This window comes from Staurois parvus, unplaced genomic scaffold (genome assembly GCF_062004578.1).
Source record: "Staurois parvus isolate SC_StPar_1 unplaced genomic scaffold, SC_StPar_1.0 ptg001487l, whole genome shotgun sequence".
In the NCBI taxonomy this organism is placed as follows: Eukaryota; Metazoa; Chordata; class Amphibia; order Anura; family Ranidae; genus Staurois; species Staurois parvus.
The window spans coordinates 415,855-439,097 of NW_028319283.1; the positions used below are offsets into that span (position 1 = coordinate 415,855).

Here is a 23,243-nt window from a genome sequence, read left to right on the forward strand (position 1 = left end):
AAATTAACCTTTTAATTGCCATTGTACCCTGTGTGTGTCCCCTTGTGTGTCTGTACCAAGGCCGAACATCCCAGGGGGCGGAGACTTCTGATCCGGGGGCGGAGACTTCTGATCTGGGCCATTTGGGGGATTTCTGTTATTAGGATTTAAAAAAGGAGCCAAACAACGATGTGATCATAAAATGGCTTCATATGGTCACTATCCTTCAATAAAAGACAGATTTTTGGCAGGATCCGTCAGATTTTCACCATCAATGCCAAAATTCCACAATTTCTGCCAGAGGAGGGAGAATTGGAGCACAACTGTACATATCAGCGGATGGAAGTGCTCTGACACCGTGCTCAGCAGGGAGTCAGTGAAGACCACCTACAGCCGCCTGTGTGGCCAATTCCTTTCCAAGGGTTCTGAAGGGTCATTTCCCATCTTCGGCCCCCTAGAGGCTCCTCTTACCTTTTGGTTTGGAAGCTTTCAGGATGACGTGGACCAACTCCGGGACGTCGAAGTATGAGGCGTAGTGCAGGGCGTTCATGTTGGTCCAGCGGCTTCTCAGGCTTATATCCGCCCCGATGTCAATCAGGTGAGAAGCAAACTTGGCCGCCGTATCTGCATCCCCTGTGTGTGAGAGAGAGCAGACCACACGTGTGTGAGAGCGGGCGCTGCAACTATGTGTCCTCCAAAATGGACAACAGGAATCCAGCCCAACTCTACCTAGGCTAGTAGTGTCCCATCATTGGTGTCAGTGGGAACAATAGTGCCCCATCATTGGTGTCAGTGGGAGGAATAGTGCCCCATCATTGGTGTCAGTGGGAGGAATAGTGCCCCATCATTGGTGTCAGTGGGAGGAATAGTGCCCCACCTTTGGTATCAGTGGGAGGAATAGTGCCCCATCATTGGTATCAGTGGGAGGAATAGTGCCCCATCATTGGTATCAGTGGGAGGAATAGTGCCCCATCATTGGTGTCAGTGGGAGGAATAGTGCCCCATCATTGGTGTCAGTGGGAGGAATAGTGCCCCATCATTGGTGTCAGTGGGAGGAATAGTGCCCCATCATTGGTGTCAGTGGGAGGAATAGTGCCCCATCATTGGTGTCAGTGGGAGGAATAGTGCCCCATCATTGGTGTCAGTGGGAGGAATAGTGCCCCATCATTGGTGTCAGTGGGAGGAATAGTGCCCCATCATTGGTGTCAGTGGGAGGAATAGTGCCCCATCATTGGTGTCAGTGGGAGGAATAGTGCCCCATCATTGGTGTCAGTGGGAGGAATAGTGCCCCATCATTGGTGTCAGTGGGAGGAATAGTGCCCCATCATTGTTAGCAATGATGGGGCTTTATTCCGCCCATTGACATCAGTCAGAGATCTTCTTCCCACTGACACCAATGATGGGGCACTATTCCTCCCACTGACACCAATGATGGGGCACTATTCCTCCCACTGACACCAATGATGGGGCACTATTCCTCCCACTGACACCAATGATGGGGCACTATTCCTCCCACTGACACCAATGATGGGGCACTATTCCTCCCACTGACACCAATGATGGAGCAGTATTCCTCCAACTGATACCAACGGTGGGGCACTATTCCTCCCGCTGACACCAATGATGGGACACTATTCCTCCCACTGACACCAATGATGGGGCACTATTCCTCCCACTGACACCAATGATGGGGCACTATTCCTCCCACTGACACCAATGATGTGGCACTATTCCTCCCACTGACACCAATGATGTGGCACTATTCCTCCCACTGACACCAATGATGTGGCACTATTCCTCCCACTGACACCAATGATGGAGCACTATTCTTCCCACTGATACCAATGATGGGGCACTATTCCTCCCACTGACACCAATGATGGGGCACTATTCCTCCCACTGACACCAATGATGGGGCACTATTCCTCCCACTGACACCAATGATGGGGCACTATTCCTCCCACTGACACCAATGATGGAGCAGTATTCCTCCAACTGATACCAATGATGGGGCACTATTCCTCCCACTGACACCAATGATGGAGCACTATTCTTCCCACTGATACCAATGATGGGGCACTATTCCTCCCACTGACACCAATGATGGGGCACTATTCCTCCCACTGACACCAATGATGGGGCACTATTCCTCCCACTGACACCAATGATGGGGCACAATTCCTCCCACTGACACCAATGATGGGGCACAATTCCTCCCACTGACACCAATGATGGGGCACTATTCCTCCCACTGACACCAATGATGGGGCACTATTCCTCCCACAGACACCAATGATGGGGCACTATTCCTCCCACTGACACCAATGATGTGGCACTATTCCTCCCACTGACACCAATGATGTGGCACTATTCCTCCCACTGACACCAATGATGTGGCACTATTCCTCCCACTGACACCAATGATGGAGCACTATTCTTCCCACTGATACCAATGATGGGGCACTATTCCTCCCACTGACACCAATGATGGGGCACTATTCCTCCCACTGACACCAATGATGGGGCACTATTCCTCCCACTGACACCAATGATGGGGCACTATTCCTCCCACTGACACCAATGATGGAGCAGTATTCCTCCAACTGATACCAATGATGGGGCACTATTCCTCCCACTGACACCAATGATGGAGCACTATTCTTCCCACTGATACCAATGATGGGGCACTATTCCTCCCACTGACACCAATGATGGGGCACTATTCCTCCCACTGACCCCAATGATGGAGCACTATTCTTCCCACTGATACCAATGATGGGGCACTATTCTTCCCACTGATACCAATGATGGGGCACTATTCCTCCCACTGACACCAATGATGGGGCACTATTCCTCCCACTGACACCAATGATGGAGCAGTATTCCTCCAACTGATACCAACGGTGGGGCATTGTTTACTCCCACTAGCCCCCTAAAGTCTGAAGGACAGTACACTGGCCCTTTGGTTACACGTTTGGAGACCTGTGTCTTAAGCAGGCTATAGACGGGTCAAAAAACAGCCATTTAAAAAAAAAAAAAAAAAAATCAGTCGGTCGATTGCCCGACGTTACTACCAACGGTAAAAAAAAAAAAAAATCTATGACTGGCATTTAACCCCATAATTACTTCTGTCCCTAAGAATTCCAGTCCGCTATTATATTTGACATGATGACATGAAAGTCTTGCGGTTGCAACATTGTATCTATTTGTATCCATTTCGGATGCAGATGTTTTTATTCGGATACAAATAGATACATTGTTGCAACCGCAAGACTTTCATGTCATCATGTCAAATATAATAGCGGACTGGAATTCTTCTTCTTCTTGCAGGTCACGGCTCAAGCGCATTTTTTTTTAATCGGTAAAACGATCGGCCAATTTGCCCATCATTGCCGGGAAAATCGGCTGTGAATTTTCCAACATGCCCGATAAAAAAAAAATGTGCAAAGTCGGCCGATTTTCGACCCATCTATGGCCGGTATTAGAATAACATGGAGGTGAAGCCTCCATCAATCAAGATGTAATATCCCACCCCCCCCCCCATTATGTTTAGCTGGGTAGTGGGCATGGAGTGGAAGGGGGGGAGGCAGGGGGGGGAGGAGTCCTTTACCACTGTGTACACGCCCACATGAGTGACTCTATAGTCACATGGGCTGCTCAGACCTGACAGGGAGGAAATGCTCAGCCATGATCCCTCACTGAAAACTGAGCATGTGCAAAGCTGCCAACGCTGCTCTGCAAAACCCCCAACTGCAGCGGGGACACGGATGTCTGCTTCAACAATTGTTTTACATCAGTCATGAGGGGGTTAACTGAGCTGTGAATGTAACCGACACCTATCACCAGTAATTAGTCCAAAAATCGCTAGAAAATCGATCGCCACGCGTCCATAGCGACCAGCGTCCTCACCGATCCCCTGCGCCCCGGACTTGCAGGTGTAATGTAGGAGAGTCATGTCTGTCAGCCCGTCCCGGTCATTGACGTTACATCCTCGCTTCAGGATCTACAATGTAACAGAGAGAAGTGAGAACGAAGATCCCCGAACCGCCAGAAATCGCAGAGATCGACTCGTCTACGTCCCAAGGCTTCAAAAAGGAGTCCCAGCATGCCTTGCGACACACAGCACAGCCAACTGTACATTTTCACACCAGTACAATCAGGGGGGCATTTAGGTTTTGTGCTGCTCTAGACACCACAATAATCGGCGCCCCCCCTCCCACGGATAGATCATCACCAACCAACACCACCTCCCCCCTGACCCCCCTACCTGAGAAAGCCTACCACTACCACCACCCTCCATTACCAGTCACCCCCCCAGTGAGAGAAAGACTCACCTTCACAGCTCCAGACATCCCTGGAATGAGAGTCTCTGAGGCTCTTCATACACCTACAAGCAGTCCGCAGCCTCTCTCAGATCCCACCTGGTCCCCGTGCCGCATGGGTCCCTTCTTTTTCCGAGGAGTGGTGCTGCCCCCCCTGAAAAACGCTGCCCTAGGCAAATGCCTTGTGGTAAATACACCCCCTGAGTACGACCCCAACGTTGTGCGACTTTGGAGCACAACTTTGACACAACTTTGGATGGGTGCGACTTGGATGTGACTGCTGCTGGAAAAACATTCACTAATATATTAACCCCTCCCCCTCCTGAGGATTTACCCCCCCCCCCCTTAATGACCACGCCTCTTTTTGCTACTCGGCGCTGCACTAATTCAACTGATAATTGCGCGGTCATGCAATGCTGCACCCAAACAAAATTTACATCCTTTTTTTCACACAAATAGAGCTTTCTTTTGGTGGTATTTGATCACCTGTGCGCTTTTTATTTTTCATGCTATGAACATAAAAAGGCCAAAAATTTTGAAGAAAAACGATATTTTTTACTTTCAGCTATCAAAAATATATAGTAAACTCCAAGTTGGTTATAAATTTAGGCCAAAATGTATTCTGCTCCATGTTTTTGGTAAAAAAAATCCCAATAAGTGTATATTGATTGCTTTGTGTGAAGTTATAGCGTCTACAAACTATGGGAGAGATACTGCAATTTACGCCATTTTTCTGCTATACAGCGCTGCGCTAGTTTAACGGACAATTGCGCGGTCATGCAATACGGTACATAAATGAAATTTACATCCTTTTTTTCCGCACAAATTGAGCTTTCTTTCGGTGGTATTTGATCGCCTGTGCGGTTGTTATTTTTTGCGCTATAAAAAAAAAAAGGCTGACAATTTTAAGGAAAAAAAAACAATATTTTGGACTTTTTGCTATAAAACATGTCCAGTAAAAAAAATTATAAAATCAAATTTAGTCATTTATTTCTGCCAAAATGCATTCTGCTCCATGTCTTTGCTAAAAAAAAAAAACCCAATACGTGTAAATTAATTGGTTTACGTGAAAGTTATAGCGTTTACAAATGGCGGGAAAGATACTGGGATTTTTAGTTTTTTTTATACTAATAATGGCGGCGATCAGCGACTTATGGCGGGACTGCGGCGGACATTCTGACACTGGGGGGGGGGGGGTGAACTGACTTGGGGTCACTGACATCCCCAGTGACACCAATACAGTGATAAGTGCAAAAAAAAAAAACACTGACACTGTACTAATGGCACTGGGGAGGAAGGGGTTAACTTTATTTTTTTTTTTAAGGGTTATCTGTGTGAGGGGGGTGTTTTACTAGGGGGGGGGGGGGTGTACTGGATGGAGACAGGCTGATCGGGAGAGAGAAACTCTTCTGTCCCGATCAGCTTGTGCTCGAGCTGTCAGGGAAGTGACAGAAAGCACAGCTACTGCAGCTGTGCTCTCTGTCACTGATTGCCGCCGAGAGATAGCCGGTAAGGACCGGCTGTGACCCGGCGACTGACATCCGCGGCTGCGATCGGCGGGACAGGTAGGGCGGCGGCGCGCCTGGCGCGCGCCCCCTACCTGTTTACAAAACACACGTTTTAAAACGTGATTTTGCCTGCCCGTGCCACCCTGCCGCCATATTTCTACAGTGGCTGGGCGACATGTGGTTAAATGTCTCTATATCCTTTATATATATATATGCTACACGGGTCTCTTTTCTACCTTTATGAGGAATATGGAGATTTGAAGGTCACTATATATACAGTGAATGGAAGCGACTGCTGTGTACATCAGAACATCCCGCGAAGCTTGATATTACTCCATGAGGGTGATTGCATTTAATCTTACCATTTAGAGGTGATCACTTCATTGATTGATTGATTGATTGATTGATCTGTCTCACGTAATTTATTTTATATTATTAGATATATTTTTTAATTGCAATTTTTTTTGTGGTTTGTGTACACAATTGTTCACGTTGGAGTGTACACAGAGTGATTTTTTTTGCACGATTCACATGTCACTCACAGTTAAATCTGGTATACATATTTATATATATATATTTTTGGATTTATTGGTTTTGTTTTTTTTTTATTGGATTGTATACAAAGTGATATTTGCATGATTCACGTGTTACTCACAGTTGAATCTGGATATATACACACCCTGTTCCAAATTATTATGCAAATTCTATGTAAGTGTCACAAAGATGAAATCTTTTGTTTCTCAGTGTAACTCATGGATGGCATTGTGTGTCAGGGCTCTTTTGATCACTGAAAACAATCTGGGACACCTGTGATCATTAGATTGGCCGGTGAGCCCAATTGAAGGAAAAACTCCTAAAGGACGGCGTTCCACATTATTAAGCAGAGCGTCATTTTCAATCAATATGGGGAAGAAAAAGGATCTCTCTGCTGCCGAAAAGAGTGGAATAGTTCGATGCCTTGGACGAGGGATGAAAACATTCGATATTTCAGGAAAACGTCAGCGTGATCATCGCACTATGAAGAGATTTGTGGCTGATTCAGAGCACAGACGGGTTGGTGCAGATAAAGGCACATTGAGGAAGATTTCTGCCAGATCCAGGCATCGGATCCAGAGAGCAGCTGCTAAAATCCCATTACATAGCAGCAAACAGATATTTGAAGCTGCTGGTGCCTCTGGAGTCCCACGGACATCAAGGTGTAGAGTCCTCCAGAGTCCTGCAACTGTGCAGAAACCTTCTATTCGGCCACCACTAACCAATGCTCACAAGCAGAAACGGCTGCATTGGGCAGAAAAATACATGAAGACTCATTTTCAAACAGTCCTGTTCACTGATGAGTGCCGTGCAACCCTGGATGGTCCAGATGGATGGAGTAGTGGATGGTTGGTGGACGGCCACCCTGTTCCAACAAGACTGCGACGTCAGCAAGGCGGTGGTGGAGTCATGTTTTGGGCCGGAATCATGGAAACAGAGCTGGTCGGCCCCTTTAGGATCCCCGAAGGTGTAAAGATGACCTCTGCAAAGTATGTGGAGTTTATGACTGACCACTTTCTTCCCTGGTACAGAAGGAAGAACTATGCTTTCCGTAATAAAATCATCTTCATGCATGACAATGCACCATCTCATGCTGCAAAGAATACCTCTGCATCAATGGCTGCTATGGGGATAAAAGGAGAGAAAGTCATGGTGTGGCCTCCATCCTCCCCTGACCTCAATCCTATTGAGAACCTTTGGAGCATCCTCAAGCAAAAGATCTATGAGGGTGGGAGGCAGTTTACATCCAAACAGCAGCTCTGGGAGGCGATTCTGACATCTTGCAAACAAATTCCAGCAGAAACTGTCCAAAAACTGCCAAGTTCAATGGATGCCAGACTTGTGATCTGCTATCAGATAAGGGCTCCTATGTTACAATGTAACGTGACCGCTTCAAATGGTTACAAAGTTACAATGTTGGGAAAAGTTGGATTGAAATAGCTTTTGATTTCAGTAAATTTGCTGCAAACACAACAAATGACAATTTTCAGTTCTTTACAACCTAGAAAGTGTTTGGAAACTTCCTGTGCGGAATAATCCGGAACACAAATCCTGTTATCATTAGGAGGTTTGTTCAATAAATGTGAATTGTCCTCTTCTAGTTGTCACCTGAGAATTCTGCCGACTGATATTTACACCAATTATTGAGGGAAATGAGGAAATATCATCTGCAGAATCATTGGGAACACGGTGTGTGTATATTTTTGTGTACATATATTTAGTTTGCACTGATATAGTATATACATTTCTGTGAGGTTTTTGAAGGTGTTACATTATTATAGTTACCTTTTTTTTTAGGTATCACGTGGTCCGGAATAGAAGATTAAAGTTGGATACATTGGATTGAGATACTTTGGTGGACTATCATTTATTTACATTTGGACACTAATTTCTGGATATTTATTTTTGGAATTGTATTTATGGTTTATTTAATTTTTTATTTTACCAGAACTTAGTGGTCGTACTGGTGTGAATGGAGCGTAAAAGTTCAAATGAAAAATGAACAGTTGCCTGTGATGTGTGTCGCAAGGCATGCTGGGACTCCTCCTGTGCTGAATCGCATAACCCCAAATTCTCCACAAAGTCGCTTCTACACATCACAACCCTTTGAAGCCGCACCTGTCATCTGGAGCCTTCATTTCCTGTATGAAGGACTTCAATCATCATTGATCCCCTCTCCTCCTGATGCATATATTTGTTGGCCTGCTTCAGCATTATATGAAAGAACACATGCCCAGCATCCTTCTAGACAGGCATGCTCAGGAAACTGATGAGCAGATTTGCAGGGATGTCTAAAGGGATTCTGGGCATGTGTTCAGAATCCCTTTAAACATCCATGTAAATCTGCTCATCAGTTGACTGAGCATGGATGTCAGAAGGGATTCTGGGCGCGTGTTCTTTCTTTTAATGCTCTGGAATAGCATGATTGATGGCAGAGAAAGCTAAAAACTGTGACAGGCAGGCCAACAAATACATGACCTTTAAGAGCATTAAATGAAAGAACACGTCCATGCTCAGGCAACTGATGAGCAGATTTACAGGAATGTCTAAAGGGATTCTGGGCATGTGTTCTTTCATATAATGGTCTTAAAAGATCATGTATTTGTTGGACTGCCTCTCACAGTTATGAGCTTTTTGTGCTATCAATCATGCTGTTCCAGAGCATTAAATGAAGGAACACACACCCAGCATCCCTTTAGACATGCATGTTCAAGCAACTAATGAGCAGATTTACAGGGATGTGTTCTTTCATATAATGCTTTTAGAAAGGTAATGTATTTGTTGGCCTGCCTCTCAAATAGTTTTTAGCTTTCTCGGCTATCAATCATGCCGTTAGAGAGCATTATATGAAAAAACACATGCCCGGCATCCTTTTAGAAATGCATGCTCAAGCAACTGGTGAGCAGATTTACAGGGATGTGTTCTTGCCTATAATGCTCTTAAAAAGGTAATGTATTTGTTGGTCTGCCTCTCACAGTTATTAGCTTTCTCTGCTATCAATCATGCCGTTCCAGAGCATTAAACAAAAACATATTCCCAGAATTCCTTTAGACATCCCTGTAAATCTGCTCATCATCATGAAGATGCACCTGCCATCTGGAGCCTTCATTTCCTGTATGAAGGACTTCAATCATCATCAATCCCCTCTCATTCTGATCCATATATTTATTGGCCTGCCTCTCATGGTTTTTAGCTTTCTCTGCTATGAATTATGCAGTTACAGAGCATTATATGAAAGAACACGCACCCAGCATCCTTTTAGACAAGCATGCTCAGGCAGCTGATGAGCAGATCTACAGGGAAGTGTTCTTTCATATAATGCTTTTAAAAAGGTAATTTATTTATTGGCCTGTCTCTCTCTCTCTCAGGTATTACCTTTCTCTGCCATCAATCATGCTGTTCCAGAGTATTATATGAAAGAACACACACCCAGCATCCTTTCAGACAGGCATGCTCAGGCGACTGATGAGCAGATCTACAGGGAAGTGTTCTTTCATATAATGCTTTTAAAAAGGTATTGTATTTGTTGGCCCGTCACTGTCAAGTATTACCTTTCTCTGCCATCAATCATGCTGTTCCAGAGTATTATATGAAAGAACACACGCCCAGCATCCTTTTAGACAGGCATGCTCAGACAACTGATGAGCAGATCTACAGGGAAGTGTTCTATCATATAATGCTTTTAAAAAGGTAATGTATTTGTTGGCCCGTCACTGTCAAGTATTACCTTTCTCTGCCATCAATCATGCTGTTCCAGAGTATTATATGAAAGAACACACGCCCAGCATCCTTTTAGACAGGCATGCTCAGACAACTGATGAGCAGATCTACAGGGATGTGTTCTTTCATATAATGTTTTCAAAAAGTGTATCAAAGGCAGGGGGCCCTTTTGTCCATTTTTTTTAATATTCGTTTTTTTTTTTTGTTAACTTTTTCTGTCTGAGAATAGATCTAGATTTGTCCCACGCATGTCTGATAGGAGCCTGCCGGACTTTACCACCAAAAGTCAGAGGAAAGGCCGGCAGAGAGACCCAGTGATGACATCAATGGGTCTTAAAGAGGTATGGTGGGGGGGAGGGCAAAAATAAAAGCAACCTAAACTTCTACTGTATCTTTTCTCAGCAATACCATAAAGCAGCGTACATTACACAGGAAGAGAGAATACCTCGTGCCCAATGACATCAATGCTCTGCTGAACCTGAGGAACCCATTGCCTCAATATAGCGAAGAGTTCGGAGACCGTGGTGCTCGGATCGAACAGGATATCCTGACACGAGGCATCATTCGGGTCAAAAAACGAGAATTCTATGGAAAAAAAAAAAAAAAAATCACACATGTACATATGACCCAAGTCTCCTCCCAGGAACATGAGGACCACAACTGATTGGGGCGTGGCTCACACCTCTGCATTTTGCAGAAACGCAAAGTCCATCTAGCAATTTCCCATCGACCTGCTTCACATCTATGCTTCTGGAGCCGCTGCGTTTATGTTTAGTTTTCGTTTTTTTGAAAGGGCCGGGGACTTTTTTTTTCCCCACAGATTACGTTTCTCATCTAATAGACTTTAAAGGACCCACACCGAAAACGCTGCGTTATTTTTTTTATGCATTTGCTTTTTTTTTGGAGGAGGGGGGGGGGGCAATAGGAAAAGTATGGCATTTCTGTTCATGTAGTTCGACTTGGATGCGACTTTTCACTTATTGCCACTCAAGTCGCATCAAAGTAGTGCAGGAACCTTTATGTGTCTAAAGTCGCATTTTTTGTTACGGTGAATAGGAAAAGTATGGCAGTTCTGTTCATGTAGTGCGACTTTAAAGCGACTTTTCACTCTCTGGACATATAAAAGGTTCCTGCACTACTTTGATGCAACTTTGATGTCCCTTTTAGTGTCGGAGTGAAAAGTCGCTTTAAAGTCGCACTACATGAACAGAACTGCCATACTTTTCCTATTCACCGTAACAAAAAATGCGACTTTAGACACATAAAGGTGCCTGCACTACTTTGATGCGACTTGAGTGGCAATAAGTGAAAAGTGGCATCCAAGTCGCACTACATGAACAGAACTGTCATACTTTTCATATTTGCCGTAACAGAAATGTGACTTAGGTCACATAAAGGTTCCTGCACTACTTTGATGCGACTTCAATGCAACTTTGATGCGACTTGAGTGCCAGTGAGTGTAAAGTTGCATGAAAGTCGCACTGTGAACAGAACGGTCATATTTCCTATTGACAAAACAAATGTGCGACTTTGACCACACAAAAGGTTACTGCACTACTTTGATGCTCCTTTAGTGCCGGAGAGTGAAAAATCGCTTTAAAGTCGCACTACATGAACAGAGCTGCCATACTTTTCCTATTCGCCACAACAAAAATTCAACTTAGGTCACATAAAGATTCCTGTACTACTTTGATGCAACTTCAGTGCAACTTTGATGCTGAGTGGCAGAGAGTGGAAAGTTGCATCAGAGTCGCACTATGTGAACAGAACTGTCATATTTCCTATTGATAAAACAAATATGCAAATTTGGAAACCATAAAGGTTCCTGCACTACTTTGATGCGACTTGAGTGGTGATGAGTGAAAAGTTGCATCAGAGTCTCACTACATGAACAGAACTGTCATACTTTGATGCTACTTGAGTGCCAGAGAGTGTAAAGTTGCATCAAAGTCGCACGCCGTGAACAGAACTGTCATATTTCCTATTGACAAAACAAATGTGTGACTTTGACACTAAAGGAACATCAAAGTAGTACAGGAACCTTTATGTGTCCAAAGTCGCATTTCTGTTGTGGCGAATAGGAAAAGTATGGCAGTTCTGTTCATGTAGTGTGACGTTGATGCAACTTTCCACTCTCTGCCACTCAGTTAGCATCAAAGTTGCACTGAAGTCGCATCAAAGTAGTACAGGAATCTTTATGTGACCTAAGTTGCACTTTTGCTAAGGCGAATATGAAAGTATGGCAGTTCTGTTCATGTAGTGTGGCTCTGATGCGACTTTTCACTCATTGCCACTCAAGTCGCATCAAATTAGTGAAGGAACCTTTATGTGTCCAAAGTCACATTTTTTGTTATGGCAAATAAGAAACGTCTGAGCCCGGGTTCACATACATGCACTGCGGTATATCACATGTGATTCACACAGGAACTGCACCACATTCCTCTGCCAATCACATGTGATCTGTGTGCGGTGCGATCGGAGGTGTACATTCTGTATGGCTCTAATCACACATCACCAAAAAGCTGCAGGACCCTTTTTTTGGGTCCGCACTGGAATCGGATCGCACGGGTATTCACACCTCTGCGATCCGATTCTGCACATCGCACCGCGTTTTGCAGACCAATTTCGGGCCGTTGTTAACATAACATACACACCCGCAGCGGTTCACATGAACGAGTGCGATTCTGATGCGGTGCAGGATTGACGCAGAAAACGCTGCAAATTCCGCACCGCATCAGTCTGAACCCGGGCTGAAAGCCTTTACACTTTGGATGTGCGGAGAATCGCTGCCCATTATCTGACAATCGCAGTGACCGTGCGACTAGAGGGCCATAACACATCAAACGGTCATGTGACCTGAAACGACTGATAATGACCATACAAATCCCACCAATCAATGTAGCGAACGCATCGCGTGTTATACTAGTTGTACTCCATATACAGGGGGGCAAAAAAGTATTTAGTCCCCACCAATGGTACAAGTTCTCCCACTTACAGAGATGAGAGAGGCCTGTAATTGGCATCATAGGGAGACCTCAACTATGAGAGACAAAATGAGAAAACAAATCCAGACAATCTCATTGGCTGATCTGGAAAGAATTTATTTGCAAATTATGGTGGAAAATAAGTATTTGGTGAATATGAAAAGTTCATGTCAATACTTTGTTATATATCCTTTGTTGGCAATGACAGAGGTCAGACGTTTCCTGGAAGTCCTCACAAGGTTGGCACACACTGTTGCTGGTATGTTGGCCCATCCTCCATGCAGATCTCCTCCTCCATGCAGATCTCCTCTAGAGCAGTGATGTTTTGGGGCTGTCGCTGGGCAACACGGACTTTCAACTCCCTCCAAAGGTTTTCTATGGGGTTGAGATCTGGAGACTGGCTAGGCCACTCCAGGACCTTGAAATGCTTCTTACGAAGCCACTCCTTCGTTGCTCGGGCGGTATGTTTGGGATCATTGTCATGTAGGAAGACCCAGCCATGTTTCATCTTCAATGCCCTTGCTGATGGAAGGAGGTTTGCACTCAAAATCTCACGATACATGGCCCCATTCATTCTGTCCTGTACATGGATCAGTCGTCCTGGTCCCTTTGGGGAGAAACAGCCCCAAAGCATGATGTTGCCACCTCCATGCTTCACAGTAGGTATGGTGTTGTTTGGATGCAACTCAGCATTCTCTCTCCTCCAAACACGACACGTTGTGTTTCTACCAAACAGTTCTATTTTGGTTTCATCTGCCATATGACATTCTCCCAATCCTCTTCTGGATCATCCAAATGCTCTCTAGCAAACTTCAGACGGGCCCCGGACATGTACTGGCTTAAGCAGGGGGACACACTGGCACTGCAGGATCTGAGTCCCTGGCGGCGTAGTGTGTTACTGATGGTAGCCTTTGTTACGTTGGTCTCAGCTCTCTGCAGGTCATTCACTAGGTCCCCCCGTGTGGTCCTGGGATTTTTGCTCACCGTTCTTGTGATCATTTTGACCCCACGGGGTGAGATCTTGCGTGGAGCCCCAGATGGAGGGAGATTATCAGTGGTCTTGTATGTCTTCCATTTTCTAATTATTGCTCCCACAGTTGATTTGTTCACACCAAGCTGCTTGCCTATTGCAGATTCAGTCTTCCCAGCCTGGTGCAGGTCTACAATTCTGTTTCTGGTGTCCTTCGACAGCTCTTTGGTCTTCACCATAGTGGAGTTTGGAGTGTGACTGTTTGAGGTTGTGGACAGGTGTCTTTTATACTGATAACAAGTTCAAACAGGTGCCATTGATACAGGTAATGAGTGCAGGACAGAGGAGCCTCTTAAATGAGAAGGTACAGGTCTGTGAGAGCCAGAAATCTTGCTTGTTTGTAGGTGACCAAATACTGATTTTCCACCATAATTTGCAAATAAATTCTTTCCAGATCAGCCAATGAGATTGTCTGGATTTGTTTCCTCATTTTGTCTCTCATAGTTGAGGTCTCCCTATGATGCCAATTACAGGCCTCTCTCATCTCTGTAAGTGGGAGAACTTGCACAATTGGTGGCGACTAAATACTTCTTTGCCGCACTATATATATATATACACTGTACATGTTCGCTACATTTATTGGTGGGATTTATATGGTCACTTATCAGTCATTTCAGGTCACATGACCGTTTGATGCGTTATGACCCTTTAGTCGCACGGTCACATTTTTTGGCCGCGCTGCGCGTTGTGATGGTCATTCTTCCATGATACGCGGTTTGTCCACTTTTAACATTCTCTTCATTTAGTATTTTTCACATTTTGCTCCACTTTCTCATCCGTTGTATTCATGTTATGTCACGTATGTGATGACGGGTTCCTATGTCCCGCTATTTTTGCTAGCGGTATAGCCGGGTGTGCGTTGCTGTCCCGATAGTCGCATCTTTTCTATTAGCGGCGCGAAACGTTAATTTTTTACATATTTTTTGGTTCAATAGACTTCAATGGAGAAGCCGCAGAAATGCATGCAGTGTGTTTTTGATGCGTTTTAATCCGCCCAGCAACAAGCAGGCAAAAAAAAAAAAAAAAACACAGCATATAAAAACTCATCAAAAATGCATGTGCGAAAACACGACGCACCGCAAAAAGCGCTGCAGAAAACGGAGCAAACACAAACCGCATAGGTGTGGACCTCGCCTTAGTCTAGGTTCACATCTAAGCGTTGTCCAGAAACGCACAGCAGTCCATGTAACATGATTTCCTATGGGACGGGTTCACATCTCCGCGTTTCACCCCGCTGCGTTTTTGGAAAGGGGCGGGGACTTTGTTTTTTTTTTTAAATGCAAAACGTTGGCGCTTTTGGTTCCATAGACTTCAATGGAGACGCTGCAGAAAAGCATGGAGTGCGCTTTTGATGCGTTTTATTCTGTCCAGCATAGGTGTGGACCTCGCCTTATAGCCGGTTCACGCCATAGAAAGGCAGTCCGGATGCATTTACGCATGTGCGTTTTTGGTGCGTGCCGGTGCGTTTTTGATGCTGTTCAGTTTTTCCTCCTCTCTTTTTCTTCAATTTCAATAGGGACGTGTGCGTTCCGGTGCGTTTCCGATGCACTTTACCGCGTTCCAATACAGTTCTGTGAGAAAAAAAAATGCCGCCTGTTCTACATTTTTTTTTTCTGCAACCGGAACTGCAAATGCTGATGGGAACTATGACACTGACAATCCTATCACCGACTTTCTGTGCGTTTTGGATGCGGAAAAGAAGCACATGAAACGCATGGAGTGTGAACTGGCCCTTAGGCCCGGCTCCCACCATAGAAACGCAGTCCAGATACGTTTCTGGATGCACATCATTAATGTATTTTTGGCACGTTCCAGTGCGTGTTTGATGCGTTTTTGTATGTTCCAGTGCGTGTTTGATGCGTTTTGGTATGTTCCAGTGCGTGTTTAATGCGTTTTGGTATGTTCCAGTGCGTGTTTGATGCGTTTTGGTATGTTCCAGTGCATTTTTGGCATGTTCCAGTGCGTGTTTGATGCGTTTTGGTGTGTTCCAGTGCGTGTTTGATGCGTTTTGGTATGTTCCAGTGCGTGTTTGATGCGTTTTGGTATGTTCCAGTGCGTGTTTGATGCGTTTTGGTATGTTCCAGTGCATTTTTGGTATGTTCCAGTGCGTGTTTGATGCGTTTTGGTGTGTTCCAGTGCGTGTTTGATGCGTTTTGGTATGTTCCAGTGCGTTTGATGCGTTTTGGTGTGTTCCAGTGCGTGTTTGATGCGTTTTGGTATGTTCCAGTGCGTTTGATGCGTTTTGGTATGTTCCAGTGCGTTTGATGCGTTTTCGTATGTTCCAGTGCGTGTTTGATGCGTTTTCGTATGTTCCAGTGCGTGTTTGATGCGTTTTGGTATGTTCCAGTGCATTTTTGGCATGTTCCAGTGCGTGTTTGATGCGTTTTGGTGTGTTCCAGTGCGTGTTTGATGCGTTTTGGTATGTTCCAGTGCGTGTTTGATGCGTTTTGGTATGTTCCAGTGCATTTTTGGCATGTTCCAGTGCGTGTTTGATGCGTTTTGGTGTGTTCCAGTGCGTGTTTGATGCGTTTTGGTGTGTTCCAGTGCGTGTTTGATGCGTTTTGGTGTGTTCCAGTTCGTGTTTGATGCGTTTTGGTATGTTCCAGTGCGTGTTTGATGCGTTTTGGTATGTTCCAGTGCATTTGATGCATTTTTAGCATGTTCCAGTGTGTTTTTGATACGTTTTACCTCATTCCAGTCCAGTTCTGTACAGGAAAAACGCAGCCTGTTCTACTTTTTTCTGCAACCGAAACGCACCGGAGCTGTAAGCCCTGATGTGAACAATGATACTGACAACCAGATCACCGACTTTCTGTGCGTTTTTTGGATGCAGAAAAAAAAAAAATTTAAAAAAATGGCAGCGTGTAAACCGGCCCCTAAATAAAAGGTTCCACAGCAGAGGACCGCCCCCCGCACTCACCGCAGTCAGACGGCATGGGTGCTGCAGCCACCGAGAAGGTGACCGGCCGACTGGGGTCCAAATAAGAGGCCTGGAAGTTGCGTTCGATTGGATGGGATTGTCTGTCTGTGTAGCCGACTGTCAGGTCCTCAATGGTCATTTTTCAGGCGATCCACCTGCAGGAAAAACGAGAGATCTCAGCAAAAAGGGACATCGGAGCGCCAGCCTCCTGCGTGGGGTATAAATGGCAGTAAACCGATCGCCGGCCGCACGCAATGCCTCCCCCCCCCCCCTCCTTACACCCCCCCCCCTCCCCCCCGCAGCAGCTGTGCCGTACCCTCCTCGTCCTCCAATGGAGGACACAGCAGACCCGGCACCCCCGACCTCCTGCACTTCCCTTCCTGGTCCTCCGGCATACTTACCCTCAGATATTATTCGAAGGTCGGGATATTCTCTGCCGGAGCCAAATGCAGTCGGAACGATTGTGTTGAAGTTTTGGGGTTTTTTTTTTTTTTCTTCAACAGCTTCCCGACCTCCCTATAGCAGAAATACTGCGACAGGGCGGCACGGGTGCGCAAAATCACATATATACGCCATTTTGTATTTCTGGGGAGGGGCGCGCACACATGCTATTGGCTCCTCGACATGTCAATCACCGGGTCCAGGCCTCCAATTTTTGGTGATCGCCAGCAGAGCTGACAGGGGAATGGTCCGTATGTAAACACCACAGATCTCTCCCCTGTCTGCTCCTGCACACTGCTTTGTATGGCTCTGCATAGCAGCATGCTCACAGTGAAACACTCCCAGCACACAGTTAACCCTTTGATGGCCCCAGATGTTAACCCCTTCCTGCCCAGTGCCAATAGTACAGTGTCGGTGCTTTTTATTAGCATTGATCATTGTACTGGTGTCACTGGGGATGTCAGTGACACCAAGTCAGTCCCCCCCCCCCCCCCCCATGTCAGAATGCCCGCCGCAGTCGCTCTATAAGTCGCCGATCGCCGCCATTATCAGTATAAAAAAATTAAATCCCAGTATCTTCCCGCCATTTGTAGGCGCCATAACTGTCACGTAAATCAATTAATTTACACGTATCGGGATCGCCGCCATTACTAGTAAAAAATATACAAATCCCCGTATCTTCCCGCCATTTGCAGACGCCATAACTGTCACGGAAACCAATTTACACGTATCGGACTTTTTTTTTTTTTTTTTTTTTTAGCAAAGACACGGAGCAGAATACATCTTGGTCTAAATTTATGACGAAATTTGATTGTTTTACATTTTTTATTGGACATGTTTAATAGCAAAAAGTCAAAAATATTTTTTTTTCTCAAAATTGTTGGGTTTTTTTGTTTATAGCGAAAAAAAAAAAAAATGCGCAATCAAATACCACCGAAAGAAAGCTCTATTTATGGGGGGAAAAAAAAAGGACAAAAATGTTATTTGGGTGCAGCGTCGCACGACTGTGCAATGGTCAGGTAAAGTAACGCTGCGTTGGTCAGGAAGGGGGGATCCTCCGGAGGGCGAGGGGGTTAAGGGTCAAGTGACAAAAAAAAAAAGTTAAGAGTACAGCGGTCAGCAAGCCTGAAGCCAAACTTGGAGTTTGCATTTTATCTTGTTTTTACATTTTTTTTTCCTCTGATATTCAAAAAGATGACAATGTATCGAAGCTGAACTCCGGGAGGATACAATGTAGCTCTGTGTTCACCAAGATGAAGATTGGAGATTTATATTGAAACATAGAGGGGATGGACAAGAATTGACTTCCAGGTGTAAAAATAACATGTTTTGCGTTGAAAGCGGGGGAGGAGGGGGGGGTGAAAGATAAATAAAGGAAAATAAAAAAAAATTAAAAAAATTAAAAAAAAAAAAAAAAATCGGCAACTTCAGTCATGGAGGCACCAGCTGAGCGGCACCAACAACGTGCCCTCTTTGAAGCTCAGTAAGCTCTGACATGACTTCCGCTGTGTGATGAGACACCTAGCTCTCAGGTGGGAAGCCTCGCTTTCTTCATTCGCTGCTAGTAATACGGAGTGGTGTCAGAGCTGACGGGGCGAATAGTTGGTGCCGCTCAGCTGGCGCCTCTGTGACTGAAGTCGCTGTATTTGCCGTGTCGGGAGGTTCAGTATCAAAGGTTATGGCGGATTCCGGGAAAGCGTCGTCTGATCAGTATAAGCTCCGCCCACACGGTCACCTGACCGAAAGAGACAAGAAGGACCTTGTGACCGGGAATAAGAGGACAAAAGTGATTGCAGAGCTCAATCTCAGTCTTCCAAAGTCCGTGTCCACAAACCCTGCAGTGGGAACTCCATCAGGAGAACATTCCTGGGCGAGCTGCGATGGCCGAACCACTAGTGACCGATATTAATACTGAGAAGAGGACAGAGCGGGGCAACACCCATAAATGGTGGACGATCGATCGATGGAAGACTAATACGGTCCAATGAATCGACCTTCACACTGTTCCCAACCACCGGACGTGTCTATGTGTGGCCAACACCGTCCCAAGCTTACCACCAGGACTGTCTTGTACCAACTGTAAAGCATGGTGGTGGCACAATCATGGTAGATCTTGGTATTCTGCAGGCCCCATCGTCACCCACAGAGTCGCTGCAACCTTTCAGAGAAAGCCTTGTATTTTATTCTGGATAAGGTGGAGATTGCGATGTCAACTCCCCCCTGCACTACCTCATCCAATCAGAGAATGCCTTGTATTCATTGAATAAAAACTGCAATACTTTCCTGAATGGCAGCCAGTCTGAGCAGACAACGCCCTGTGGTGATGAGGCAGAAGGGCAGCTGGCTCAGCACAGCACCCAGAGGACTGCTGCCATCACTGTAGTAGCACTGACTACTACAGTGATTTGCAGCTTCCCCAGGGATTGGTCAGGTATGTGACTTTCTGGGATGTCATGTTTCGGGCCATCCGACGCCGCCAGGTTGCACCTCAGACTGGAGGAGCTCAGTGATGTCCTGGTCCAGATCTGGGAGGAAATCCCCCAGGACACCATCCGTGGTCTCATTAGGAACAGGAGACTGTCAGTGAAAGTATATACAGACTGGACCAATGTGACCACACTACAGACATCTATATACACCACAAACCGAGAGGAAGACTCTGAGATCCCACCAGATCCCAATGGGGAGGAGTCTCCTGCTGGATCTGTATACTGACATGGATGGGGGATGGGTGAGGAATGTAAGGACGCCCCATCATTGGATGGAAATGATCGACCTACAGAGGACTGAATTCACAGACACCCCGAAAATCAAAGTGAAGAAATGATGCAGCAGGCGAGTCCATGTTGGTGAAATGTCATTGCAGCAACTTAGAATGGCCCTCAGTAGTCTGTGTGGCCCCCACGTGCTTGTATGCATGCCTGACAACGTCGGGGGAGGGTCCTAATGAGACCACGGATGGTGTCCTGGGGGATTTCCTCCCAGATCTGGACCAGGGCATCACTGAGCTCCTGGAGAGTCTGAAGTGCAACCTGGGGGCGTCGGATGGACCGAAACATGACATCCCAGAGGGGTTCTATTGGGTTTAGGTCAGGTGAGCGTGGGGGCCATTCAATGGTATCAATTCCTTCATCCTCCAGGAACTGCCTGCATACTCCCCTCACATGAGGGCAGGCATTGTCGTGTGCCAGGAGGAACCCAGGACCCACCGCACCAGGGGGAACCCAGGACCCACCGCACCAGGAGAAACCCAGGACCCACCGCACCAGGAGAAACCCAGGACCCACCGCACCAGGAGAAACCCAGGACCCACCGCACCAGGAGAAACCCAGGACCCACCGCACCAGGAGAAACCCAGGACCCACCGCACCAGGGGGAACCCAGGGCCCACCGCACCAGGGGGAACCCAGGGCCCACCGCACCAGGGGGAACCCAGGGCCCACCGCACCAGGGGGAACCCAGGGCCCACCGCACCAGGGGGAACCCAGGGCCCACTGCACCAGCGTAGGGTCTGACAATGGGTCCAAGTATTTCATCCCGATACCTTATGGCAGTCAGGGTGCCATTGTCTATCCTGTAGAGGTCTGTGTGTCCCTCCATGGATAGGCCCCTCCAGACCATCACTGACCCACCACCAGAACAGTCATGCTGAACCATGTTACAGGCAGCAGAACGTTCTCCACGACTTCTCCAGACCCTTCCACGTCTGTCACATGTGCTCAGGGGGAACCTGCTCTCATCTGTGAAAAGCACAGGGTGCCAGTGGTGGACCTGCCAATTCTGGGGTTCAATGGCCAATGCCAATCCAGCTCTATGGTGCCGGGCAGTGAGCACAGGGCCCACTAGAGGACATCGGGCCCTCAGGCCACCCTCATGAAGTCTGTTTCTGATTGTTTGGTCAGAGACATTCCCACCAGTGGCCTGCTGGAGGTCAGTTTGTAGGGCTCTGGCAGGGCTCATCCTGTTCCTCCTCGCACAAAGGAGCAGATACCGGTCCTGCTGATGGGTTAAGGACCTTCTATGGCCCTGTCCAGCCCTCCTAGAGGAACTTCCTGTCTCCTGGAATCTCCTCCATGCTCTCGTCTCCCGGAATCTCCTCCGTGCTCTCGTCTCCCGGAATCTCCTCCGTGCTCTCGTCTCCCGGAATCTCCTCCGTGCTCTCGTCTCCCGGAATCTCCTCCGTGCTCTCGTCTCCCGGAATCTCCTCCGTGCTCTCGTCTCCCGGAATCTCCTCCATGCTCTCGTCTCCCGGAATCTCCTCCATGCTCTCGTCTCCCGGAATCTCCTCCATGCTCTCGTCTCCCGGAATCTCCTCCATGCTCTCGTCTCCCGGAATCTCCTCCATGCTCTCGTCTCCCGGAATCTCCTCCATGCTCTCGTCTCCCGGAATCTCCTCCATGCTCTCGTCTCCCGGAATCTCCTCCATGCTCTCGTCTCCCGGAATCTCCTCCATGCTCTCGTCTCCTGGAATCTCCTCCATGCTCTCGTCTCCTGGAATCTCCTCCATGCTCTCGTCTCCTGGAATCTCCTCCATGCTCTTGAGACTGTGCTGGGAGACACAGCAAACCTTCTGGCAATGGCAGGTATTGATGTGCCATCCTGGAGGAGTTGGACTGCCTGTGCAACCTCTGTAGGGTCCAGGTATGGCCTCATGCTACCAGTAGTGACACTGACCCTAGACAAATGCAAAACGAGTGAAAAACAGTCAGAAAAGATGAGGAGGGAAAAATGTCAGTGGCCTCCACCTGTAAAACAATCCCTGTTTTGGAAAGTCCCAGGAGTTGTATTGACTTGATGCTCGACTCTTTTTTTTTGATTAAAAAAGTCTCCCTTCCATTTTTTTGAGCATTGTGTATTTACCGGTTTTTTTTCACTCCATAAGACGCACCTAGGTTTTAGAGGAGGAAAACAATACAAAAATATTCTGAACCAATGGACTGCAGACACAGTACAGGAGATGACCAGAGACTGCGGACATAGTACAGGAGATGACCAGAGACTGCGGACACAGTACAGGAGATGACCGGAGACTGCGGACACAGTACAGGAGGTGACCAGAGACTGCAGACATAGTACAGGAGATGACCAGAGACTGCGGACACAGTACAGGAGATGACCGGAGACTGCGGACACAGTACAGGAGGTGACCAGAGACTGCAGACATAGTACAGGAGATGACCAGAGACTGCAGACATAGTACAGGAGATGACCAGAGACTGCGGACACAGTACAGGAGATGACCGGAGACTGCGGACACAGTACAGGAGGTGACCAGAGACTGCAGACATAGTACAGGAGATGACCAGAGACTGCGGACACAGTACAGGAGATGACCGGAGACTGCGGACACAGTACAGGAGATGACCAGAGACTGCGGACACAGTACAGGGATGACCAGAGACTGCGGACATAGTACAGGAGATGACCAGAGACTGCGGACATAGTACAGGAGATGACCGGAGACTGCGGACATAGTACAGGAGATGACCGGAGACTGCGGACATAGTACAGGAGATGACCGGAGACTGCGGACACAGTACAGGGATGACCAGAGACTGCAGACATAGTACAGGAGATGACCAGAGACTGCAGACATAGTACAGGAGATGACCAGAGACTGCAGACACAGTACAGGAGATGACCAGAGACTGCGGACACAGTACAGGAGATGACCAGAGACTGCAGACACAGTACAGGAGATGACCAGAGACTGCAGACATAGTACAGGAGATGACCAGAGACTGCGGACACAGTACAGGAGATGACCAGAGACTGCGGACACAGTACAGGAGATGACCGGAGACT

General features: G+C 46.9%; 1 protein-coding gene across 2 annotated transcripts in view; it reads right to left on the reverse strand.

Moving 5' to 3' along the window:
• CLIP4 (CAP-Gly domain containing linker protein family member 4) overlaps positions 1 to 17,169 on the reverse strand; it is a 124,696-nt gene extending 107,527 nt beyond the window's left edge. The window contains exons 1-4 of one of the 2 annotated variants that reach the window (XM_089662518.1): positions 16,998 to 17,169; positions 10,509 to 10,648; positions 3,889 to 3,982; positions 451 to 612 (exon numbers count right to left, since the gene is read on the reverse strand). In XM_089662518.1, coding sequence (XP_089518644.1) covers positions 451 to 612; positions 3,889 to 3,982; positions 10,509 to 10,648; positions 16,998 to 17,136 — 535 coding nt within the window. In that variant the 5' untranslated portion in view covers positions 17,137 to 17,169. The remainder of the gene's footprint in view (positions 1 to 450; positions 613 to 3,888; positions 3,983 to 10,508; positions 10,649 to 16,997) is intronic. The other variant, XM_089662517.1, reaches the window with a different exon arrangement.
• Positions 17,170 to 23,243: the final 6,074 nt, after the last annotated feature.